Consider the following 24,275-nt stretch of genomic DNA (forward strand, 5'->3'; position numbering starts at 1 on the left):
AAGCATTCGTGTTTGCAAACGGACACAGCGTTGAGCTCCAGAGGAGCACGGAGAAGATAACAGTGTTTGGATGCTTTATGTTTGTATTCCATTCTTCTGAAACATAAAGCGTTGGGTGTTTGCTCTATGAATCTGGATTAACTCGCTCTGCGTTTGGAAAGGGTGTATGAAGAGTCGCATAAAGACTCGCATTAACTCTAATTGACTTAATAAAGGATACTCAATAGCAGATATTAGCCGTGGGAGAAAATGTGCCTAATTATCATGTAAATAACAGTCATGTGATTTGGAGATAAAATAATACGTTCTTTACAGGTTTCGAGGGACTAGTCTTGTCACAGTTGCTCCAGCGAGGTTCTTATTCATACAGACGTAATTGTGACCGTAATTATATCAGTGCATAACTGTGATGTCAGCCTTTGTTTTGACAGCAGCATAACTTCATGCCAAGCAGGTGAACGTCCTGGACCGTGACCCTTAAAGAGCAGATAACTGCAGGTTTGGTCGTAATTATCAGAACACTGACACACAGACCGATGCACACCGATACGAGGTTGCTAGGGTGTTCGGGGTGGTTGCTAGGCGGTGCTTTAGAGCCCGTGCTGCCAAAAAAAGAGAAAAAAATACATAAAATAAAGCTCGACGTCTTTGTTTTTTGGAGTTTTGCTTTCCGGTGCTTTTACTAAGCAGTCTTGAAATAAGATCCACTTACTTGAGAAACAAAAATGGTTAAGAAAAATGGTTCATTCTTGTTTTCTTAAATTAATCCTGAAAGCTTAAAAAATTAAATGAGTCATAAAATGTCACGCATTTGCGTTAAAGTTAAGTTTCATCGCATCAGTGGGAAAGAGCTACTTGGATAGTCATAAAAAAACTCAAAGTAAAACCTAAAAATAACAAACGTTAGTCTCTTCGGTAAATTGTGGGAAAAGCCATCAGAAGGTTTCATTATTTCAATTTTATTTTAATATTTTCCGTTTTTATTTAAATTGTAAAGTATATATATATATATATATATATATATATATATATATATATATATATATATATATATATATATATATATATATAATTGTATTATTATATAATATAATAATAATATAATAATGAATCATAATATTATATTTATTATTTTTTAATTTCAGTTAGTATTTCAACTTAAACTAAATGAAAATGACAAATGTTGCCTTAAGTGGATTTTCATTCATTTATTTACATTTAATGATTTGTTAATGCATATCTTATCACTTTTTTTGTCCGGAGCAATTTTTTTTTTTATTTTAGACAATTTTATCAAATGAATCGCTTAAAAACACAAGCAAGCGTATAGCTATGACTAATAAAAAGTAGTAATCTGGGTTGAGCGCTAGCATTACCGGCATTAATACCAACAAATGTTTATAATCGCTCCTTAAACTCCTCACACTCATCCTCACATCCGATTGGCCGCTTAATAGTGGGCGTGTCCTGTGGGCACTACACCTGCTGTTATTATGAGCTTTAGGTTTATTCTTGAAGGATCTTGACGTTACCAAAAGACTTGCAGTGCAGCATAGTTGCTGCTGTCTTATTACTGACATTTGATCTACACCTAAAAATGTTTTTGATAGCTCAAATCTTTCTGCTATTAAAAAAAAATTCAATCTACAATAGGTAGATGTGATGTAAGGTGCTTGTGTGCTTTCATGAGAAGTCACAAATGCATGTATAAATGTCCCATATAAAAACTGAGCCGGTTTGTCAGTGTAGTATAAAGCCTTGGTGCTGTCTGAATCTGGTGGTGTTGTAAAGGTGACTGGCCATGCAACAAAACACTGTAGTTTCCCCTCCAGCTACAGGTGTGGTTTACACTCAGTGTTTCAGGTGTGGTCGCACAAACACAGACATAATTTGCTGTATATTTATACAAACCAGGTTTCACACGCTGGCATTTCACGTCGAAGTAAACCACCCGTGCAGAAAATATACTTTTAACACTTCCCACAGGCAACAGCCTACCTCTACTCTTTATTCTATTGATTGTTTTACAGGCTATACTGCGTGAGAAAACTTAATGAAGTGCTTAATTACCATTTAGACGCAAAACATCCTTAAGAAATTTAAAAAAATGTTTTTTTTTTGCAACGCGGAAGTAAGCTACATTCCGACTTCCGGTTCACAATCTATTCACGTTGCAACCCGATGTGTTTGTAATTAACAAAATACGTTTAAACTACGTGATTGTTATTACGAGTGCGCAATGTCAGATTCTGCACAGGTAAAAAAAAAAAAAAAAACGTAATAAAAAGTTTTATGTTTAAAGTTACAACACGGTTGTTCCCTCGCAACTAAAAAAAATAAATAAATAAATAAATAAAATAAAATGAATAAGACACCCTGTTCTTCGAGGTTGCTATATTTGTCATAAAATAAAAAGGCAGCCCGGATCACGTGGTGTCGCGCTTTCGTCACCGAGCAGCAGATGGCGCCAAATCTACCAGTGACGTCACTGGCCCAGGCCTCGGGTCAGTCTGCTAGTCATGAGTTTGTTTTTTACCTGGCTGGCAGGTAACGTTAAACGACCCACACCGGTTTAGCTGGTTAATTTTTTTTATCTCATTTGATCTTCTTTCTTTTCTTTTGATGCCTGAACTGCCGTAGAAATCGAAAAAAAATGTCGTCTGACTGACTGTTTGTGAAGTTAGCAAACAGATTTAAGTTCTTAGCAAGAAATGCAGCTTTATCCGAGCGTTTCACAAAATACTTATTTCAATAATTTCTTATCCTTATGATCATTTTTATTTTTAAATACAGGAACGTTTTGAGCTTTACATGCGATCAGTGTGGTGTAGCGTTTTGTTCTTTGTTATTTATGCGAGGTTTTATTGGAGTGTGCTAGTTTTATGCTTGTCGTTAGTGAGTGGGTTAGTTGCTAGTTTAGTTAGTGTTATCAATATGATATTGCAGGTTTAGAAATTGAGCAGGAATGTTGAAATAGCCAAGCAAAGACCATTAGCTGGGACTGAAATACCGTTCCTTTACCATGGCATTTTGATATATGTGTCTAATGATGCATATATACATAAATGCTAATTAATTACCATGGTATAAATAAAAGCATTGCACGTGTGAATATACTCTGTTCAGATTTCTTTTTGCTTGTAACTGAGTTCCTTTTGGTGCAATAATGCCAGTTTGTATTGTATACACACATGAATTGTTTTTTTTTTTTTTTTTTTTTTTACAGGAGTCATGCAACACCAGGAGCATCACATCATGTTCACAGACTTCTGTGAGGACTCTCTGCTGGAGGACGAGGTGAGTGTTTCAGATCCGTTCAGTGCATCTCCACAGATTCAGATTGCTTCACGTTCTGATCCAGAACTTCCCGCTTAAACAGAGAGACCGTCTGATTTGCTTTTTATACTTATTGCACAAGTATTTGTCTATAATGACTACTAAGTCACAGGTAGTTTACCTTAATAAGATGTTTTTTTAAATATTAAATATTTCAATAATTTATTTTTTAAATCTTGTGTAAAGTTCATTATGCAATACATTTTCATCAACCCTGTGTTTTGGGACGGTCACGAAAGTTGCCGTTTTATACATTGCATGCACAAACACTAGCGAGGAAACCCCAAATATTTATTTGAATTCATTTAATGTAGTTTTAAATGTAATATATTCTATATCTGTAATATATCTGACTAAATGTAAATGTAATATATTATCAAGTAATTGCTCTCAGACGCTGATTAATCGTATGAAGCTTAGCCACTAAATGCTGTTCAAAAAACATTTATTGTTCACTTTTATTAATCGTTAATTTTTCATCAGTTTTTAAATTTAATATTTCAGTGCATGCTCACCGTTAATGACGAGCTGATAAACAAATACATAATTTAATCCTTCCAAACGTTTTAATTAATTATTAATTTGTAGTAATTAATTAAAAAAATTTTTAGAAAGTGTTTAATTTAGCTTTTATTTGTGTTATTTGTTTATCACCGGCGTATTGTTTTTAGAAACGTCGTTTTTCGACGGCGACGGCATGAGATTTAAATAACTGTGGGTTTATCTAATTCTCGAAATTGATTAGTGAGAGTGTAAAAGGGAGTTTTTATGAAAGCTGAGCCTAAGAGACACTGATTTCCTTCTTCGTAATGAGTGCATTTGTAGTGAAACCCCTCGATTGAGAGGCAGCGAATGAATGGATGTGATCCGTGTAGTTTTTCAGGGGTATGACAGCAGACGTGGGTGGGGGAGTGAGGGGTAATTTTAACTATGAGCCAGAGCTTTAGAGAGAGAGAGAGAGAGAGGCTGCGCCGTACGGGAGAGCCGCGGGATCCGTTAGCAGGGCTTTTCTCTGCGTTCGGGGATCTTGGCTCGCAGCCCAACTGGCGTTTTTGTAATCAAGGCATGATCCGGGACTCCATGCGCTTCTTCCCCGAGCCGCGTCGGCTGCCTGCCGTTTGGAAGGATCCCAGATTTCCCTGCTGACATGAACAGAGCCGTGAGTGCCGCCGCTTCTCATTCTTCCACTCGCTTTTTCCGCCGTTTCTCCGGACGCCGCTCGCTCTGGATGAGGATGCGACTCGGATGATTCGTCTCGCGCGCCTCCGGAGGACGAGGCCTGGGTTTGGGCACGCGAGCGTCCGTCGGCTGATAGTCGGGGCTGTTTGACATGTGATCCGTACGGAGGAGTGGGAAGCGGCCGCTGGAATGTTCCCTGTCCTTTTTGCAGCGCCGATGATTCACGCTGGCTCGTGTTGCGCTGGCTTTTCCCCTCCGTGCGTTCGTGCGAGGTTTGTTTTGGCGACCCAAGTCTCTGTGAGCTCTGGGCGCCCTCGAGATGCTCTTTAAAGGAATCGCTCGGCCGAGTTCGTTTAATCCTGTGCTCTCTCTCAAAAGGAGATGTTTTGAAGAACGCTCAGCCGGTGGAAGTGTTCGGCCAAAAATGGTAATTGGCTGAGAACGCCGTCACCCTCGGGCCATCCTCGGGAGTTTAGGATGAGTTTGCTTCTTTCACAGATTTGGAGAAATGTAGCGCTGCTTCAGTGTCTCGGCAATGCGTGTGAATGGGTGCCGTCGGAATGAGAGCCTGATAAAAGCATCACGGTAATCCGCAACGCTCCAGTCCATCAGTTACCATCTCGAGAAGACGTTTTCAGCTCAAATACAGACTGCAATGCATAATAAGTGAGAAAGTGGTCTGAATCGGGAGAGAGATCTGCACAGGCGAAGCGATGCATATTTTAGTCAGAAATAATGGTTTGATGTTAATAATGTATTAATGATGAATTAGCTTCTCCAGATGTTAACTGCTGTGCATTATTGTGATGTATTCATCAGCTGTTCGGGCTCTCGCTCCGACGGCACCCATTCGCATGCATTGCTCACTGATGCAATACTACATTTCTCCAAATCGGATGAAGAAACAAACATCTTGAATGGCCCGAGGGTGAGCACATTTTCAGCTAATTTAATTTTTTGGCGAACAATTTCTTGCTGATCCGAGTCACATGATGCATAAATCGATGCATGATGCATAAATAAGGTGCTTTACTAAAGTATCCTACAATGTTTATTCAAAATCTTCTGGCCGGTTCGCTGTCGGCTTCCACAATAAAGGGGTTTTTACCCACTTTTGAATTATTAGTATGCATGTTGTTTTTTTTCCCCCAGATGTATTGGTCTGGTCCCACATAATATGTCTCAGTGCGTTTGGCGAAACAGGAATGCTGGGAATCTTAACAAAGTTAAGATGCTTGGTGTCGACTGAAGCAAGACTCAACCAATCAGACTCCCTTAATAAATCACATTGCGATGACCGTGAATTGTTTGTGGGCACCTCTATTAGCGTTTCGTTTTGAGTGTTAAGAGTATGCGGTTCCTAAACGTTATTGTATTTAGAAAAAGCATAAAACGATCAAATGCCGTCGCACTTTTAAATGGCGGCGTATTTCAAACAAGCGCTCGTATTCGTTTTGCACGCCTGTGGCACAGCATCCATTGTGCGCTGCCGCTTTAAAAGCGCGCACACGCTTTTTCCGTGGCTTTGCGCGAGTGTTGAGTCATTGTGTTTCGCAGAGAAGCTCTTCACGTGGAGTGACCGCGGGGATCGGCGGCTTTATCTTCCTCCTCTGCTTCAGACAGATGAGGTCAAGTGTCAGCCCGAGAGGTGGAGTTTAGCGTCTTGTGAAATGTTTATCAAACGTGTCTTATATGCTCTGGCTTGGCCTTGAAATGCACAGCCAGAGAGCCAGACTTGGGCTCTGGGTAAACTGTGTGTTTATCCGAGCTGTGCTGCGACTGAATGGTCCTTTCCGTGATGTAACCAAGGCTTGTTTTAACAACCCAGCGTGTTGTTTTGTGCAGCTTTGCTGGACAAAAAAAGGAAAAAAAAAATCTGCAAGGCTCTATATATATATATATATATATATATAAATGCATTTGTTTTATTTTTTTATGTATTGCCTACTTTTCCATTAAAAATGTTTGTCCAGCATGTTTTTTTTTTTTTTTTTTTTTTTTAGTAGATAACATTTTGTGTGTCATTACAGCCTTCCAGGGCCGAGCTTAATTTTTTTTTTCATTTGTATTTCATGATTTATTCCTCAAATACATTTTTTTTTATGAATTACCTTTTCCACATTTAAATGTTTTATTTTTTTTTATTCCATTTTTTCTTTGTTAATTTTCTTTTGTGGATTGCATATTTAATAAGTAAATTGATTTATTTTTTAATCGTAAAGCATTTCTAATTAATTTAATGAAACTCATGCAATTTAAAGGCTATTTATTTTTTTAATTCAGAATCTTATGAAATCTCTTTGTTTTTCTGATTTTTTAGCAATGCATAGAAATAAGATAGAAATATTACATATTTTATATAATTGTTTTCTTTGTTTATGAGTTAATGTATAATAGTCTTCTTTATTATTAGTGGTTTTTATTATATTATTTGTTACAATAAAATGACACACACATACACATATTTTATATATATATATATATATATATATATATATATATATATATATAAATATAAATATATATATATATATATATATATATATATAAATATAAATATTTATTTATTATTATTTTTTATTATATTTTTTTAATATATATATATATTTTTTTATTCAGTAGTGGTAGTATATATAAACAATAGTAATAAAAACAATAAAATAATACTAATAATCATTATCACTGTTGGTGATTTTATAGTCAACCTCCTGAGGTTATTGAGTGTATTTTTGAGTGACAGGCTTTGAAACCATGCTCTCATGTGAAAGTCAGACGTCTCAAAGCAGCTGATGGCATGAGGAGTTCAATGTGCTGAGCTCATGTTGCCGCTCACAGCAGCTGATGCTAATAATGGCACGTTTGTGTGCAGTTACATGCACGGATGCATGCGGTGTTAAAGAAACAAGTAAACAGTCGTTCTATTTCGGTTTCTGTCCCGGTCTCTGGCATTTACATTACATAAATGCAGCCTTATTTTGTTAGATTTGGCTTATGTAAGTCTCTTATGTTTGCTCCAGATTGTTCGGTTGTCTCCTTCATAAGTGGGCAAGGAAAACGTAATACCGTTACGCTGCTGCTCGTGTAGAAATCTATCGATGTCGTGCAGATTGTTTGGATTACTGCGTATGTGATGCTGACGTGTTCATAAACTGTTCAGAGTCCCACAGAAATGATGATGATGATGAAGAAGGAACACAAGGACGCGGAGCTGGATAAAAAGATCGAGGCCTTACGGAAGAAAAACGAAGCGCTTATGAAACGCTACCAGGTGAAAAGCTTTAAAGAAAACACATTTTAAGTTACAAAAAAAACGAATAATGACGGTAAAAGGTCAAAAGATGAAAGAAAAAGCACTTTGTGAGTTTCGTGCTGTTCTGCAGGAAGTGGAGGAGGATAAAAAGCGGGCGGAGCAGGAAGGGATGTCACTCCACAGCAGGAAGGGAAAGACTGATGATCTGACCATCACCATCAACAAATCCTCCAACGTGAGCCGCTCTGTGCCTGCACAGACAAACACGCATGTTAGATGATGAAGGGGATTAAATTAAATTCAAAATTATAATACATTTTTTTACCTGATTTATAGAAGACACCTCCTAATATATAACGCAGTGTAACAGTCTTGTCAGGCATAGTTACAAAAATTATTTTTTTGTTACTTTTTTCCTTGTACTTTCACCCCAAAAAAAAAAAATTCATTTGCCAGTATCCTAGATTTTGTAAGATTTTTTTTTTTTTTTCCAGAAAAGTCAGAAAAAGCATGTTGTTTGAATTTTTCCATAAATATTATGTTGCACTGAATGGCAGTATAACATTATTTCAACCAAATTTTGACATTTTATTCTCCAAAAACTTACATTTTTGCTTACATTTAATGCGTTTCGATGAACCTAAAACGACTTTTGTGCATTTCAGGATCAGCGTGTGGTGACCAAGCGCTCGGGGCCCGGAGGACTGAGAGACGGAGAGCAGAAGGATCCGGGGTCGAGTGTCTTCAGCGCCGGGAGAGGAAAGAGACGGCAGCTGCTCGTCACAACACCTGGAAACATCAAGGTGAGCTCTTTAAAGTCGAATCTTAGATGTGAGTTCTTTTAGTTAATAATAAACTAGTTTTGAGAAAGTTCTCTTTTTGATGACTTTGATTACCTTTAATGATGTCACACAAGCTATTCACAATTAGAACTACAGTTGAAAAAATTGTAATACCTCCCCCCCAAAAAAATTATTTTTAGGTTGTTTTTTTTAATTATTTTTACTGTGAAATCAACATTATTTTACTACCAGGGACAATTTTTTCCTTTTTTTCTTTTTTATTCATATTTTCAATTAGTTTTATTTTTTTATCTTTATTTTTTTGGCTTTAATCAAATTGTGTTTTTGACATTTTTATTATTATTATTTTTATTTTTGTTTTTCTATAAATGAATTTTTATTTTAGTTTCAGATAAATACTGTCAAAAATTACTTAAAAGAAATCCTTACTCTAAAAAAAAAAATCTAAAATGTAACTAAAATAAAATATAAAAAAAAACATTTTATTTTACTTGTTGAGGCAATATTTACCATTTTGCATTTTATAAAAAAAAATAAGGTTTAGGTTGTTTTTAAAATAGTATTTTTACTGTGAAATCAACATTATTAACCAGGGACACATTTTTCTTCTTTATTTTATTAATTTTTTAATTAGTTTTTGGCTTTTTGGCTTTAATCAATTTGTGTGTTTGACATTTTTATTAGGGTTTTTTCTATAAATGAATTTTTATAGAAAAAAATATATATATTATAAAATATAATAGTATCAAACTATATAGACATAATAATATAATGTGAACATTTCTATAGTATTTATTTTATTTTCTTTAATTTCTATTTTAGTAATAATCATCATTTTATGTTATTAATATAGGTATATAATCACAAAATATTGGTCTAAATTTTGCAGCATTACAAGTAAGATACAAGCGTTTTGTCTTTAAAAAGTAGTCTGTCTTTTTTTTCTAAGAAATTGTGTTGTGTATTTAAAAAAAAAAATTTCCTGGTTATCAAAGGCATACAGCTTTAATTTATTATATCTTTTGAACTATTGAAAATGAAGCAAACTTTATTTTTGGAAATATTATTTACTATTAAAATTAAAACATGGAAGAAATGTTGTTTGATTATTCCTCAAAAAAAAAAGTTTGTTTAATTTTAGTAGGCTAGTAGTTTTAGTGGCCCATGTACATTATTAAAAATGTAAAAAAAAACTCAAATTAAACCAGACTTTTATTTTGACGGGTTGCCGTGAATACATTTACAGTTCTGTGTATGTGATATGATGCTAGTTTTACTCAAATCCAAACGGTAAAATGCTCACGAAGATCTGATATTTACATTTTTTTACCAGATCGTGCAGCCCAACTTTGCGTGTTGTCCTCAGAAACTTATATCAGACATAGCGTGAATTTCAGTGCCGTTAGAGAGCGTTTATCCTGTTTTTTCAGGGGAAGAGGGTGTTCGGCGAAAGAAAGGACAGAAACCGGCCCGTGAGTCCAGCGAGGCTGAAGTCCTGCGCTGAAGAAGAGCTGGAGCCCAACACCACACGAGGAAAACGACGTCCTCCGCCTGCGCAGGGAGTCACCGAGGTGAGGAGAGGTTTCGTCTGCTGTTCGTTTAGCAGCCTGCGTTTGGGACGCCCTCCTCGTTCAGTTCTCCAGCCTTGCTGCTGGAAGGAGACCGATCGTAAGAACCTTCTTCAGGCCTCGTTTGGGTCTGGTAAGATTTTAGAAAGAGGTCTCTTCTGCTCACCAAGTCTGCATTTACTTGATGGCAAATACAGTAAAAATTCAAATAGCTAAAATCTGATTTATATATGGACTATTCAGCGTCGTCACTCCACTCTTCACTAAACTAAAATAAAAATAAAACTGAAGCAAAATATTAAACCATTTATTTCTCAAAGCTAAAACCGTAATAAAAAAATATGAAAGACTATAAAGAATAAATAATACAAATTACCCCAAAAATGGGGTAAACCATTTTGACTGTAAAATTTAAAAATCTAAAATACCAGTTCAATAAAAAAGTTTATTAAAAAATTTGTTCTGTCAATGACTTGCATACAAAATAGTTTTTTGTGTAATATGTCTCTATTATTTATGTATATATAAATACACAGTATATATTTATATATACACATTATATAAATTATATATATTTGTGTGTGTGTGTGTTTATGCATATATGTGTGTGTGTGTGTATGCATATATATATATATATATATATATATATATATATATATATATATATATATATATATATATATATATATATATATATATATATATATATAAATTATGTTTATATTATATTTATATATATATATTTATATTTATAAATTGTTTATATTATATTTATATATATATTTATATATATATATTTATATTTATTATATATGTTTATTTATATTTATAAATTTTGTTTATATTATATTTATATATTTATTTATATTTTTATATATATATAACATCAATTGATTGACAGCACTATTAAAATATATCCCCAAGCTGTTTGAGACCAGTGTAAGAAAGCGTACCCCAGAGTTATCTGTAGTTTAGCATCATGTCTGTAAGTGTGGGAACGTCAGGGAGTGGACAGATGTGATGTTGGGCTGTGTTTTACACCCAGCGGGGCCGAGCTGTCTGGACGGCAGCTGCTTCTGTCCCCTGAAGTCTGAAAGTCTGGATAAAGCAGCCCATTGTGTGCCCGAGCTGAGGCTCTTTATCATCAGAGCTTTTGTCTGATGCAGCACACAGACTCTACTCTCACTGAATGTGAATGTGGAGCTCACTCTATATTCAAGCTCCATAATCAGAGTTCATTTATTATTTTATGCTGTTATTGCTGTAGTTTTTTTTTTAATTTTTTTTATTCGATTTCACTTTTATGGTTTCAGCTGTTATTTTAGTTCTAGCAATCCTTTTTTCTTCTATTTCTTTTTTTATTATTATTATTATTTTTTTTTTTAGTTACAGTTTTGCTCATTTTAGAAGTTCAAATTAAGCATGTTGTGATTCATTTAGTTGCCAAGGCAGCGTTTCTAATTTTCACTTAGGTTTGGTTTTTAATTGTTTAACAATAAAAACACTGGCCATAACGTGTGTTGCTATGTTGTTGCTAGGGCAATCTTTTAAAATATTTTTATTTAGCTTTAATTTATAAAAAAAAGCAAATTATTTAAGTACTTTTACTTTATATATACACACATACACATACATTTATTTATATATATATATATATTTATATATATATATATAATATATATATATATATATATATATATATATATATATATATATATATATATATATATATATATATATATATATATATATATATATATATATATATATATATATATATATATATAAATATATATATATATATATATATATATATATATAAATAAAATACACATACATATATATAAAATACACATACATATATATAAAATACACACACACACACACACACATAGACACACACACACATATATATATTTAGTCATCAAAAACAACACCTGCCATAATACACTTATTACTTTATGGTTGCTAGGGTCATCTGGGTGGTTGCTAGGTGGCTTTAAAATCCATTAAAAATCCATAGTTTTTTGTTGTCTGGGTGAATCTGACTATTTAAAGAGGAAAAAAGTAGGACAATGCTTAATTTAGTTTTTTGTTGTTTTTTTCTATGACAGGTGGTTGATACGTGAGTCAGTTCTGGCTTCCTGTAGATTTCAGGAAACGGTTTATGCCGTATTTCGAACCAAAGGACTATTTTAATGAGCATTTCCTGTCGTATTTTCTCTTGCGTTTTCATGGTTTGTCATCACAGCAGATGTTCTCGCGGATGACAGACGGATTTGAATCATGCGAGTGGGAGCCGGGCTTTCACTGAGTCACAGAGATACCGTATGTGGAAGGATTCTCCCATAATGCATCTGTCCTCGTCGAGCGCGGCCGGCGTCAGATACGATTCCAGAAGAAGGTCGTCGTGACGTAGCGTAATGCTGAGAGGAGAATGAGGCTCTAAATCTCTCTCTTTAGGTTCATTGCTTGTGATCATAATGAGCCCTATGCTTTAATCTAATGAACATTTGGCCGCTCTTTCGTCTGAAGGGGTGTATTATGAGGCTGATGGGAGAGATGGTGACGGCAGGATCAGTCTGGTTTGGTCGAAGTAGTGTGCGTTTCAGGACTAGTGCGTTTCTAAACTAGTTTTGCTTTTAAGATTTTCAGGAGCCAAAATAATGTCAATCAGTCTATGCTGTAGTATTGCTCATTAATGTTAAAACCTTATTGTAAAGTATTACTGTAATAACATAATGTTAAAAATATTAGTTAAATATATATATATATATATATATATATATATATATATATATATATATATATATATATATATATATCTCCTGTGTTAACAGTTTTATGTAATATATTGTAATATATCTAATATTTTATGTTTGCACACACACTATTATCTCCTCATTTTTTATTTAATTAGTTTTTTTCATAACTCACTTTTAGTTATTTTAGTGCATTGTTACATTAAATGAGAAAAGCTGCTTTGGGGAATAGTATTTTATTTATTTATTTTTTCCGGTCAATTATATAACCCTCGTCCCTCACACAGCCTGTCCATGTTGAAATCTGCTTATTTTAATTTAACAGGTTAATTTGTGCTGGAATGCTGTACTTGGCTTGATTGCTTGACTTTAAGTTCTCCTCGTTTTAAGTGTTTTTTTTTTTTTTTTTTATACTGTACTTCAGTATTCACAATTAAATGAGCGTTTTTGGGTGTCTCTAAGAGGATCTTTTCCTGATTGAAGTTTTAAAGACGCTGCGTGAGGTCCTGCTTACGTTTATCCACATGAGGGCAGTGTATTGCTTCTACTGTACAAAATGACCGTTTATACCCACATCCAAAATATTAGCCTTTGTACCGAAGTACAGGCAACATATTACACAAAAATAACCTGTCGTGTGGAAAAGTTTTATGCCTGGCTTTTTGACTGCCAGAAAGATTTTCAACATTGAATATTCAACACCGATTTTGTGCAAAAAAGACAACCGAGACCTGTTGTTGTATGAAGAAATAATTTTAAGCCGTTTTTATAGATTTCAATAATCGGGTGGTTAGTTAAATGTATTAAAAATATTAAAATTGGATTTAATGGAAATGGTACATTTGCATTTCAAGAAATAATTTGATAAATAAAATCAAATAATGCTAATAATTAGATTTTATAGGTATCAAAAACAGCTTTTATTGTCAAGTCATGTGATTTTCAATTAATCATGCATTCACTAAAACAAGTACAGAGGGAAAAAAACAAGAAAAATTAAAAAAAGTGAAAATGCATATCTAACTATTCATCTTTGTGGCGCTTGTTTTACAGTAAATTAAATCGTAGGTCTTGAAGGAGCTGACCTGTAAGTGTTTGCCGTCTGTGTGTGTTCTTCAGGACGACACGGGGAAGCCGGATCACTGGAGAGGATGTGAGGACTCGTATGTGGCCTCGGTGAGAGCGTTTCCACCCTTCACACACTCGCTGTCTGTCTTCATGCTCCAGACGCAGCACCTAGTGGTGAAAAACGCGTTCGCGTTTTCATTCAGACCAATGCCATGCCACGCGGCACGAAAGACGGTTTTCAAAGGTGCGCGTTTGAATACAGACGGACTGCTGTGTGTTTGGCGCCCGCAGGTCGCGGAGGCCGTCGCTGACCTGAACCTCGTCACATCCAAAGAAGAGCAGCTGGAGTATCTGCGGTGGAAGAAGGAGCGCGAGGAGATCGACCGCGAGCGAGTGGCCCGACACAAGAACGCCAAAGGCCAGTGGAGGAGAGCCTGGGACATGGAGAAGACCGATCTGATGTAAGCCAGGCGCACGCCTGATTTCTGACCTGAGAGCCTGCGCTGCTTTAGTTTGCACGAATCAGTTTCATTTATTTTATTTTTTTTTGCATGTTTAACGGCCTCATTCATACATAAATCACAGCTGTTTCAATCGTAGTTGCCGCCTTCTTCTCTGTCGTACGTGCACCTTCAGATATTGTTTGGTTTTATTGGTCCTGAGCTAAATGATTCAAAAATCTCAATTATTTAATTTTGAGTATAAATTTAAAATCTGAAAACATTGATATTTAGCTGTTAATGCTGGTTAAAATGAACCAGTAGACAGCCAGATATCTATCTAGTAGCGCTGTCAAATGTTTAATAGCTAGTTTTTGTTATGCTTTGCGTATTTATGTATATGGAAATTCAAACACAAACAGTATATATTTTGCAATTATTTGCTGTGTTTACACATGTATATATTTATATTATGTTATATATTTAATATATAAGCATAAATTAAATGTATACATATTTTGTTTTTATGTATGTACAGTACATAAACATTATAACTTTTTTGGATGCGATTAATTTTGATTAAATCATTATGTGCGTTTACATTCATGCGTTTTTATGCAGATATTGCATTTAAAAGAAGATGGATGGAAACACCAAGATGTGCATTAAATCTTAAAATGCACATAAAAAAATTAATGAAGTCATTTATTATGTAGTAAAAATTTTTTTGCCATAAATCGAAGGTTTATGTATTTTAATTCCATCTATTTGGATTATTGGATTATTTGGATCTATTTGGATTATTTTGTTTACAAAAAAATTAATAGTTTGTTAGTTAAAACTCTAACGCGTGAGAATTTTATATGCAATACGAATATATAAATCTAAATATTTTTTTTATTATGAAAACATTATGGCGCTTTCTCACGAATTTAGGATTTTATTTTGTTCTCTTATGATGGAAACCGCGTCTTGCACGCCGACGTTTTATGCGAGTGACTTCGATATCTCTATCCGCGAATGTTTTGGAAGTGAAATGCAGTAGGATTTTTTTTTTAACGATCTTTGACATTTTAGCTGCCCACATCACTCCTGTTTACTGCTGAAGAGGTCATAAAAGGTTCTCGTTCACGCTCTGACGACTGCTGAAGTCAATTAAACACGAGCTGAGGCAGGAGAGCCAGCGCTTGATTGGGAAAGAGAAGAGAAATAACATGGGCTTCGTGTGTGTTCATCTGTTGAAGCCGTCTTATATTTGGTGCTTCTGGGAATGTTTATCAGTCACGTCTCTTGAATGCTATTCAGGGTCAAATATCTCAGTGATAAGTAATTCAATCAGACTTTATTAGAAGTAAAGGTCATTCTGGACGCACATAAGCTTCGTCTTGGCTTTGTGGCATAAATTCAGTCATTTTTATTATGTTTTTGCGTTGTTTTTTAAAGAAACCGTTTTATACAATATTAAAAAATAAGAATATATATTCTTTAAATATTTTTAAAGCAAATCTGCATGAATGGACAGGACTTTAAATAAAATGAAGAATTAAATCAGTGTTATTACTAGTGATGATCATCATTATTAATTACATTTTTATTAATTGGCTAAAGAAACTGACAAATATATTGCACAGTAAAATTAATTTATTTAAAAATAACAATAATAATATTATTGTTGTTATTACTGATGATGATGATGAATAATAATACAGTTTATTGAACAAAAATGAAAAACGTTTTTAATTTAAGTCTCTGTAGTGCAGAAGATAAAATGTGGGAAAATTATTATAGCTGACACAAAGATAAAATACAATATTTCATATGGCATAACTTTTTATAAATTAATAATGAATTGATAAATGTTGAACTTCACTTCAATTGATTATGCATCTTTTTTCATCCTCAAACTATCAGAAAAGTTTAAAATGGAAAACATGACATTTAGGGGAAAAAAATCAAACCTCCTTAAATGACTTTTTCAACCGCCCTTATTTGTCACAAACATTTTAAACACTCAGAAATTATATTATGAAAGTAAAATGAGTTTTGAATGGTGTTTAATGCTTGAAATGTCCGATGCATTTGCATAACAATAGTTAGCCCCGCCCCTCTCTCACGTGATTGGTCGAGTCAGAAGCTGACATCTGGACGCTCAAACAAACATCAGTGTTGAACTAACCTGAACTGAGAGGTTTTAACATTAGACTGAACAGAAATTGAACTTTGAAAACCTTTGGTGGCAGTAACTTAATTATTTTGTTAGCGTAAGGCTTTAGTGCGTCTGGATCTGTGCATGATCTGTGTTTTCTGTATATAATGATGCAGAGACGCTCGGAGACCCGAGCACGCCGTGCCACAAACAAACTTCAGACCGAATGATAACAAGTGTCTGGAAGTCTTCATCGGTTCGCATGGGTTCCTCTGGAAGAAATAATCTCCCCCCGTGAGCGCTACCGAGTGGTTATTTTTAGGGTGCTTTGAATGCCTTGCCTTATTTGGGACGGTTCGCGAGCGCTAGAGATCGCTGAGGGCCGCGAGACGCTGAGGGGCCGATGGTTTTGTGGGAGGCAGAAGAGAGAAACGCACTCGATCGGTGAACGTCTCGTTCAGGAGAGCAGAACAGTCACGTCACAGACAAATATCAGCCCTGGGTTCAAGAGATGTTTGGGTGAAGCGCCGCTCATATTTTACTCCAAAATCAAAAAAAAAAGAAGAAAATATTATATGTGTATATATATGCATGTGTATATATGTGTGTGTGTGTGTGTGTGTGTGTGTGTGTATATATATATATATATATATATATATATATATATATATATATATATATATATATATATATATATATATATATATATATATATGTATATATATATATATATATATATATATATATATATATATATTAAATTAATATAAACATTAGTGCTGTAAAATGCACATCCAAAATAACTTTTGTTTTCATTGAGACACATACAGCATATATTTATTTATTTATATGTAATTTATTAATACATGCATAAATTTCATAATAAATATACACAGTACGCACATTTAAATACAATTTATATATATATATATATATATATATATTAGTAAGTTGCATTGAAACTCTTAGAAGTCCAAAAATAATCTTACTTTTCTTTATTTACTACTATATTTATTCGCTACTTTAATTTTGGGAAATGTTTTTTGTGCTGCAGACATTTCTCTCTTTTTTATTATTATTTTAAATTTTTTTTCTGTTTAGATTGTCAATGAAGGGCAGACACAGATGGATAACTTTTATAATAAATTTTTTTTAAATAAAGTTAATAATGAAAGTGTTGCACCATCTGTTTTGTCTTTGACGATTTCATTATTTATTACTGTTTGCACGGTGACCCGCGTCTGTTCTTTTAAATGTTTATCAGCTTAACCAGTTTAACCAGCAGTGCTTTCTCGCTCACCAGCACAAACTAGTCTGACTCAGGACTGTGTTAACTAACCCCTGAACTAGTGACGGATTGAGCTGGATTTGCATGGCTCCTTCCCAATGTGTTTTATTTGTAGGTTCTCTGAAAAGGAACACGGAGGAACATCAAACAGAGGTGAGCGTTTTTCACTTTAACTCGGCAGGGATATGTTCTTGGGCTTCGTGTGTAATATTGCACCTTTTGTTTTAATTGTTTTTGATAATAGGAGGTCGAAACGCCAGACGAGGAAACATGAGAGCGGACGAATCCAGAGGTGCAAAAAAAAATAAAGATTAAAAACATATAGATATGAGTTGATCTCAAACCTTTCATGTACTTTAATGGGTTTGAATTCGTGGAGTTGGCCACGTTTGAGCAAAAATAGACTAAATCTAAATCTTAATTAGCAGCACATTTAATGCTCAATGTTCTGTATCTGCATTAAAATTGTGAATAGATAATAGAAATTAAAAATGGAAAACTGTAAATAAAAATAAAAGTACTTTTTGTGCCAAATACAGCGATTCTCTTTCCACTTATGTATTATTTTTAGATAGATTTTTATAATAATAATAATACAAATGCCTTGGCAAATCATGTCCTTTAATTTCTGTTTTAGTTTCTTTTTTTAATGCATTAACTTCTGTTTAAAATTGAAAACGTAACAACATTTGTTTTACGAGAGTAGTTTTCCTTTAGCTAACCTTAATAATACTATTTCTAGCATGCGTCAAGTTTAAAAGTTATACTAGTGATGTTTTTATCGTTCTCTTTTTAGTGTTTTTTTTCACCAGTAAAATTCAAGCTCATTTCTTCCATTGGGAGCCTATATAAAAATCATAAATTATGTATAACAAAATATTTCAAGTGAATATAAAAAAAAGTCTTACATTTAAGCAAAGAAATTCAATTTAAAATATTCAATATAAATAAAGCTGTTTTTATTGTAAGCTTTATTACAAAACTTTTATTATAGTATTACTTTCTATATTTTTAGTTTTGTTTTTCCAAGAAAACTGAGCTCAAATGTTATATATATATATATATATATATATATATATATATATATATATATATATATATATATATATATATATATTTATATAAAATGTAAGCTGCTTATATTTAACATTAAGTTCTATATACAAAATGTATATATAAAATTTTATATTAATTTCAATTCAAACGTGTGTATATGTGTGTGTATATATATATATATATATATATATATATATATATATATATATATATATATATATATATATATATACACGTTTGAATTGAAATTAATTTAAATTGAATTAAATATTTAAACAATGTTAAATCGAAAAATATTACATTAAAATCCCAGCATTTCATTGGAAGTTTATATTAAAATATTAAATTATCCCCTTCGGTCACAGTGGCGCTGTGTGATTATAATAATTAAGACTCTTTTTGTAGTTAATAGGCTCATATTAAATCGTGCTCTACGTTGTGTGTTGATGTGTCTGTAGGTCGGCAGCAGGCGTCAGACAGGAAGGGGAAGTGTGTTTCGGTGGTGGGCAGTAAAGCGAAGGGCAAAGACCGTCTGACGGGTCGAGCGAGGAGGTAATCTGACCTCTGATGGGTAATGCGCTGAAGCGTTTACAGTAACATCCCGCCGCATTAGGTCATACGTCCCCAGAGGATGATGGGAAATGCTTTTACGGTTCTGTGCATTTCCACTGCCATTAACGCTCAACCGCAAAAATCATCTGGTCACGTGACCTCTTCTAATTCGACTTTTAAAATCTTATTACGGATTCAAAGCAGTTCCTCGTTGTACACTACACACAGTAACTGAAGAAAAAGACAAGACAAATACAGATATTATTGTCATTTTTATTCATTTGTGTATTTTTATCATTAAAGATGTTCTAATGTAATCTAAAGTTACTAATTAAAGTGTGCATGCATCTATATGTGTGTGTTTGTGTGTGTGTGTGTATATATATATATATATATAGGTAGCTAAAATATTAATGTGTCCTTTCTATGGTGTGAAAGAAAAATGTTAAAGCACATTTTTTTTGTTTTTCAAGCATATTTACAGCAATAATCAATTTATGACACATTAAAAGGTGAATTACAATTACTTTACTTTCAAATACTAATTAATTGTTTTAATTTGCCACTATCCTAGGTTTTACCCGTTTGTTAGTCATTGTCAAAATATAAATATATATAAATATATAAAGAATTTCTTGGTTTTTCCCTTATAGGTGGGATGCTAAAGAGCAGGAAGAGCACTTGCAGGTGATTTTTATTTCTACAGTAACTAGAAAATGATCTCTTTTTTTTAATGAAAATAATTACGCAGTAATATATATGAATAGTCCTAAAAAAAAAAAAAAAGGACATTTATAATTGTTTATAAGTTTATAATTGGCTGTTTAGATCTTTGGGGTGACTTCTGTGCATATCTATATAAAAACTTTATTTTTTTTAATGAAAAAGTGGGATAAAGAAAATTTTAATTGTATGAAAATAATTTAATAAAATTAATGTTCCAAAATATAGGTTTCGAATTGTCTTATTTTAGTTTTTTAGATATTTGTTTTCATGAAATTCACAAAAAAATTATATTTGGGGAAAAAAGTGGAATGAAAATAAATGCAATAAAAATATATTCAATTTTAGTTTATTTATAATTTTTTACTTCGATTAATGGGGTAACCTCTGTACGTGTTATCATGACATTCACAAAAATGGTCACGTTTGGGATTAAAATGGTCTTATTTTTGCGAAAAAAGGTCGCAGTGAAATATAGTCTGAAATGTAGGCTTCAGTTTTAGTTTTAATCATTTTTTCTTTAGTTTTTTCGTGAAACGCACTCAAGACTGCTCAAGTCTGAGGTTAACGTGTAGCCCTTTCTAATATTATATAAACCTGCTGCTTGATTTCTGCCAGGTGTATCCAGAGAGCAGTTTGCAGGAGTTTTTAGAGGAGCTCGATGCTCTTTGCGCTCCTGAAGTGGAGAACGTCAATCCAGAGACGGGCGTTGAGAGCACAAAGCCACGCGGATCAGAAGACGCGGTCGTGACCCCTGACGGTACGGCGGAGCACAACGGATGCGTTTCTACAGAAACCGCTCTCAAGGCCACCGAGAAAAAGGTCCGATTTTCTGAAAACCACGGCACAGAAACGCCTTCGGAGGTCAAGAACGGCCTTGTAGGAGACACGCGAACACTGGAGCGAGACGACAGCGAATGTATCCCAGAGGAGACTAAGACGAACGAGAAGCAACCGAGCAAGAGCTGCTCGAACAGGGGGAACGGTACGAGAACATCAGAGCCTAGCGGTCGGCTTGTTTTTAACAATAATTGTGTTTAAAAGCTGAATTTGTGTAGAAAAACTACATTACCCATAATGCTGTACAGAACTTCCACCAATCACTGGCAGTGAGCCAAAAGCTCCGCCCACTCCTATAAGCTACCGCAAATGATGCAGTCGAGCCCCTGTCAAAATATTTATTCAATATTTGTATTCCTACAGATACATATTTTGTGGCAAATTTAAGATATATTGTTTCTGTAGATATAATCAGCAACTTTTAGTTTTTAACTCAGTTATGTAATTAAGTGCTTCATGGGATTGTAGTGCTTTCCCATCTTGAATCTTTTTCTTTATTTTTAAAGTTTGTAATGTTGTATATTATTATTATTATAAATAGTAGTAGTATTAGTATTTAATTAAAATTACAACAAAAAATTACATTTTTAAATAAATTATAAAACAAAGTAAAATACGATTTTGCACTATTCAGTGTAAAGTAAACAAATACTATAAATAAAGAATACATTTTTAAAAATAATAAAAACTTTTATTAGCATATGTTATGTTTATAATATTTAATGAGGTTTTTATACAAAAATGAATGAAAAAATTACTTCTGGAACAGTTTTATTTAGGTACTATTAAAATATAATTAAGTTTTTATATTACTTGGATACTTTTTAAGATTATAATTTTTTTATATATTTAATTTTAGTATATCAGGTTAAACTAGATGGGGGGAAAAAACTTTTTTGTATTGTATTTTAATTCAGGTTCAACATTTACTTTTTTTTTTTTTTTTTTTTTTAAAGCGATTATATTTTTATTTCTTGATCCAGCAACACCGGAAAAGTGGGTTGCACAAATGCACTGTATTGAAAAAAATAGTGCAGAAGGTTTTTGGGGTTTGTGCATTCATGTGTTTTCGTGTGTGTGTGTGTGTGTGTGTGTGTGTTTGTGTTTCTCTCGGGCAGAAGAGCTGATGGACTCGAGTCTGTCTGTCCTGAATCTGGAGCCAGGCCAATCTCTTCCCGACCGCAGCAGCAGCTCTGATAAGGTGAGTGTGCTGCGTTAAAGCCTCATTTGACTTGCAGATTTGAAGTGTCCCACCTCACAGGATTTAGCGGCCCACTGAAACTCCATTATCCAGCTGAAGTGCTGCAGAAATACCCTAGAAAGCAGCACTATATATGTAACCAGGCCACTTACTCGTCCTACGAAGTAAAGAGCACAGTTTCACCAGTTTTAAAGTGTTTAAATGCAACACTACAGTCCATCTCTGGTGTTTTTGCATTGATCTAGAGCCACACGATTTGGGGAAAAAAAGTGTTTTGCCATTTTTATGCTAAAGGTCCAGTTTAAAATGCATTTAAAAGAAAATTCCAGCTTGGTATGCTGAATTTGTAGAGCTTTGTGATTTTATATGGCTATAAAATAATAATAATTATTATTATTATGACTAATATAAAACTAAATAAGAATATAGCAATTACTAAATAATAAATATAAATCTTATAGTGATTTATTACAATAGTAATATTTATTATTTATATATTTAAGACAAGAAATTTACTAAAATAAATTACAAAATAAAAAATACTATATGTGGCTGTCTTAAAATATTTTTTTATATTGTGGGGTTTAATTTAAAATAAAAATTGTAAATAAAAAAAAAAAGCTTATTATAATTTTTTTTTAATAAAAAAACAGTCTAAACTATTGTTTAATATATATATATGCACTTATAATAGTAATTTTAATCATAACAAGTACTACTACTACTATTTTATCACATTTATTTCATTACCAAATCAATAATGAGATAAAATATAACAATTTAATAAAGCTACTACTACTAATAATAATAATAAATATTTTATACATTATATTTACTTTATTAACGAATTATGATTATTATAATAATAATCAAATGAAAATATAAAAATTACCATTGAATTTTTATAAATTATATGCTTATTTAAATTTGCAACAATGGTGTATATATATATATATATATATATATATATATATATATATATATGTGTGTGTATATATATGTGTGTTTTTTTTTTTTTTTTTATGAAAAATGTATATTAATATATTGTCATACAACTATTTAATTGTGTTGAAATATGTAGATTTATTTTACTATTTCTCTTTTTTTTTTTTTTTTTTTTTTTCTTCCCACAGGCCAGAGAGAACGGGAAAGTGGTTTAGATGGCAAATGATGTCACTCGCGTCCGGAGCGAAACATCATGCACTAAAACCAAAACAAACTGTAGGAAAAGACGAGCCGCTAATGTTTCCGACCGGCCCGGGGCCCGTCTGAGTCACCGCCCGCGTGTGGAGCGTCGTCTTGTTTCCCGGACGCTGAAAACGCTGGTTGTGATTGTTCTGCTTGGTTTCTCTTCTCGTAGGCGGGAGATTGCTAACGCTTCGACGCACAGCTAACCTTCGTCTGAGCCACCGAACCCAAAGCTCCGCTGGTTTCTGACGGATCTTTGGTGGTTTGGTGGGGTTTCGGTCTAAAAGCACTACAAACGACTTGAATGTGTAACTTAGTGGAACAAACCCACAGACACAGTGTGCATTTAGACTTAACCGGCGCACTAACCGACTAATCTAGTTCTCTTCATCATAACTCGTATATATATCTATCTATCTGACGGAGGCCTCTCGGTTGCCATGTATTCTTCATAAGCACACGTGTCGTGGGGTTTAGTGTGGATCGCTCGCAAGGAGTACGTTTATTAGCACTTTATTTTGTATGAATGAACTGAAAAGTATTAAACCACTTGCCGTTCGATTCGAAACGAAGGTCTAAGTTATTTAGTTTTTACGAAAGACTGCAGAATGTTTGCGACTCGAGCAGGTTTTTGAAGCAGGTTCACTTTGACCTGCTAGTTCGGCACCGTTTAGTTCATGACCCTGCTGAGGGGTCGAGGTTTTAAGTGACCGAAGGCTGATTTTTATATCGTCACTTTAATTATTTTGTGTTCATTTGGTTTTGAAATGAATGTTGAATATAAATAATAAGCATTAAAAGCTTCTACCAGCCCTGTACTGTGATGCTTGCGCTGTTTTCACCGGACAAATGATTAAAAAATGCACTAAAATTGA

General features: G+C 33.5%; 1 protein-coding gene across 3 annotated transcripts; it reads left to right on the forward strand.

The window, feature by feature from the left end:
* The first annotated feature begins 2,504 nt into the window (after window positions 1–2,504).
* Window positions 2,505–24,275, forward strand: LOC122334467 (coiled-coil domain-containing protein 9B). Of its 3 annotated transcripts, XM_043232413.1 has the most exons (15): window positions 2,505–2,547; window positions 3,227–3,297; window positions 7,673–7,783; window positions 7,896–8,000; window positions 8,431–8,568; window positions 9,999–10,139; window positions 14,018–14,074; window positions 14,258–14,427; window positions 17,956–17,993; window positions 18,085–18,132; window positions 19,355–19,448; window positions 20,102–20,135; window positions 20,790–21,156; window positions 22,130–22,212; window positions 23,346–24,275. In XM_043232413.1, exons 1-15 carry the CDS (start codon window positions 2,520–2,522, stop codon window positions 23,370–23,372), a joined length of 1,512 nt encoding a protein of 503 aa, XP_043088348.1. In that variant the 5' UTR covers window positions 2,505–2,519; the 3' UTR covers window positions 23,373–24,275. The 3 variants fall into 3 exon arrangements, with proteins under 3 accessions (XP_043088348.1, XP_043088349.1, XP_043088350.1); XM_043232414.1 differs by lacking the exons at window positions 2,505–2,547; window positions 3,227–3,297 and adding an exon at window positions 4,267–4,495 and having other exon boundaries at window positions 23,346–24,212; XM_043232415.1 differs by lacking the exons at window positions 2,505–2,547; window positions 3,227–3,297 and adding an exon at window positions 5,419–6,163 and having other exon boundaries at window positions 23,346–24,212.

This window comes from Puntigrus tetrazona, unplaced genomic scaffold, assembly GCF_018831695.1.
Source record: "Puntigrus tetrazona isolate hp1 unplaced genomic scaffold, ASM1883169v1 S000000528, whole genome shotgun sequence".
Taxonomy (NCBI): domain Eukaryota; kingdom Metazoa; phylum Chordata; class Actinopteri; order Cypriniformes; family Cyprinidae; genus Puntigrus; species Puntigrus tetrazona.

What these genes read in the sequence shown, in the direction of transcription:
- LOC122334467 (XM_043232413.1), top strand. Translation starts at nt 2,520, where the DNA reads ATGAGTTTGTTTTTTACCTGGCTGGCAG. An exon ending in CCATCAACAAATCCTCCAAC is followed by an intron (nt 8,001 to 8,430) that starts GTGAGCCGCTCT and finishes TGTGCATTTCAG; the next exon opens with GATCAGCGTGTGGTGACCAA. An exon ending in AGCAGGAAGAGCACTTGCAG is followed by an intron (nt 20,136 to 20,789) that starts GTGATTTTTATT and finishes GATTTCTGCCAG; the next exon opens with GTGTATCCAGAGAGCAGTTT.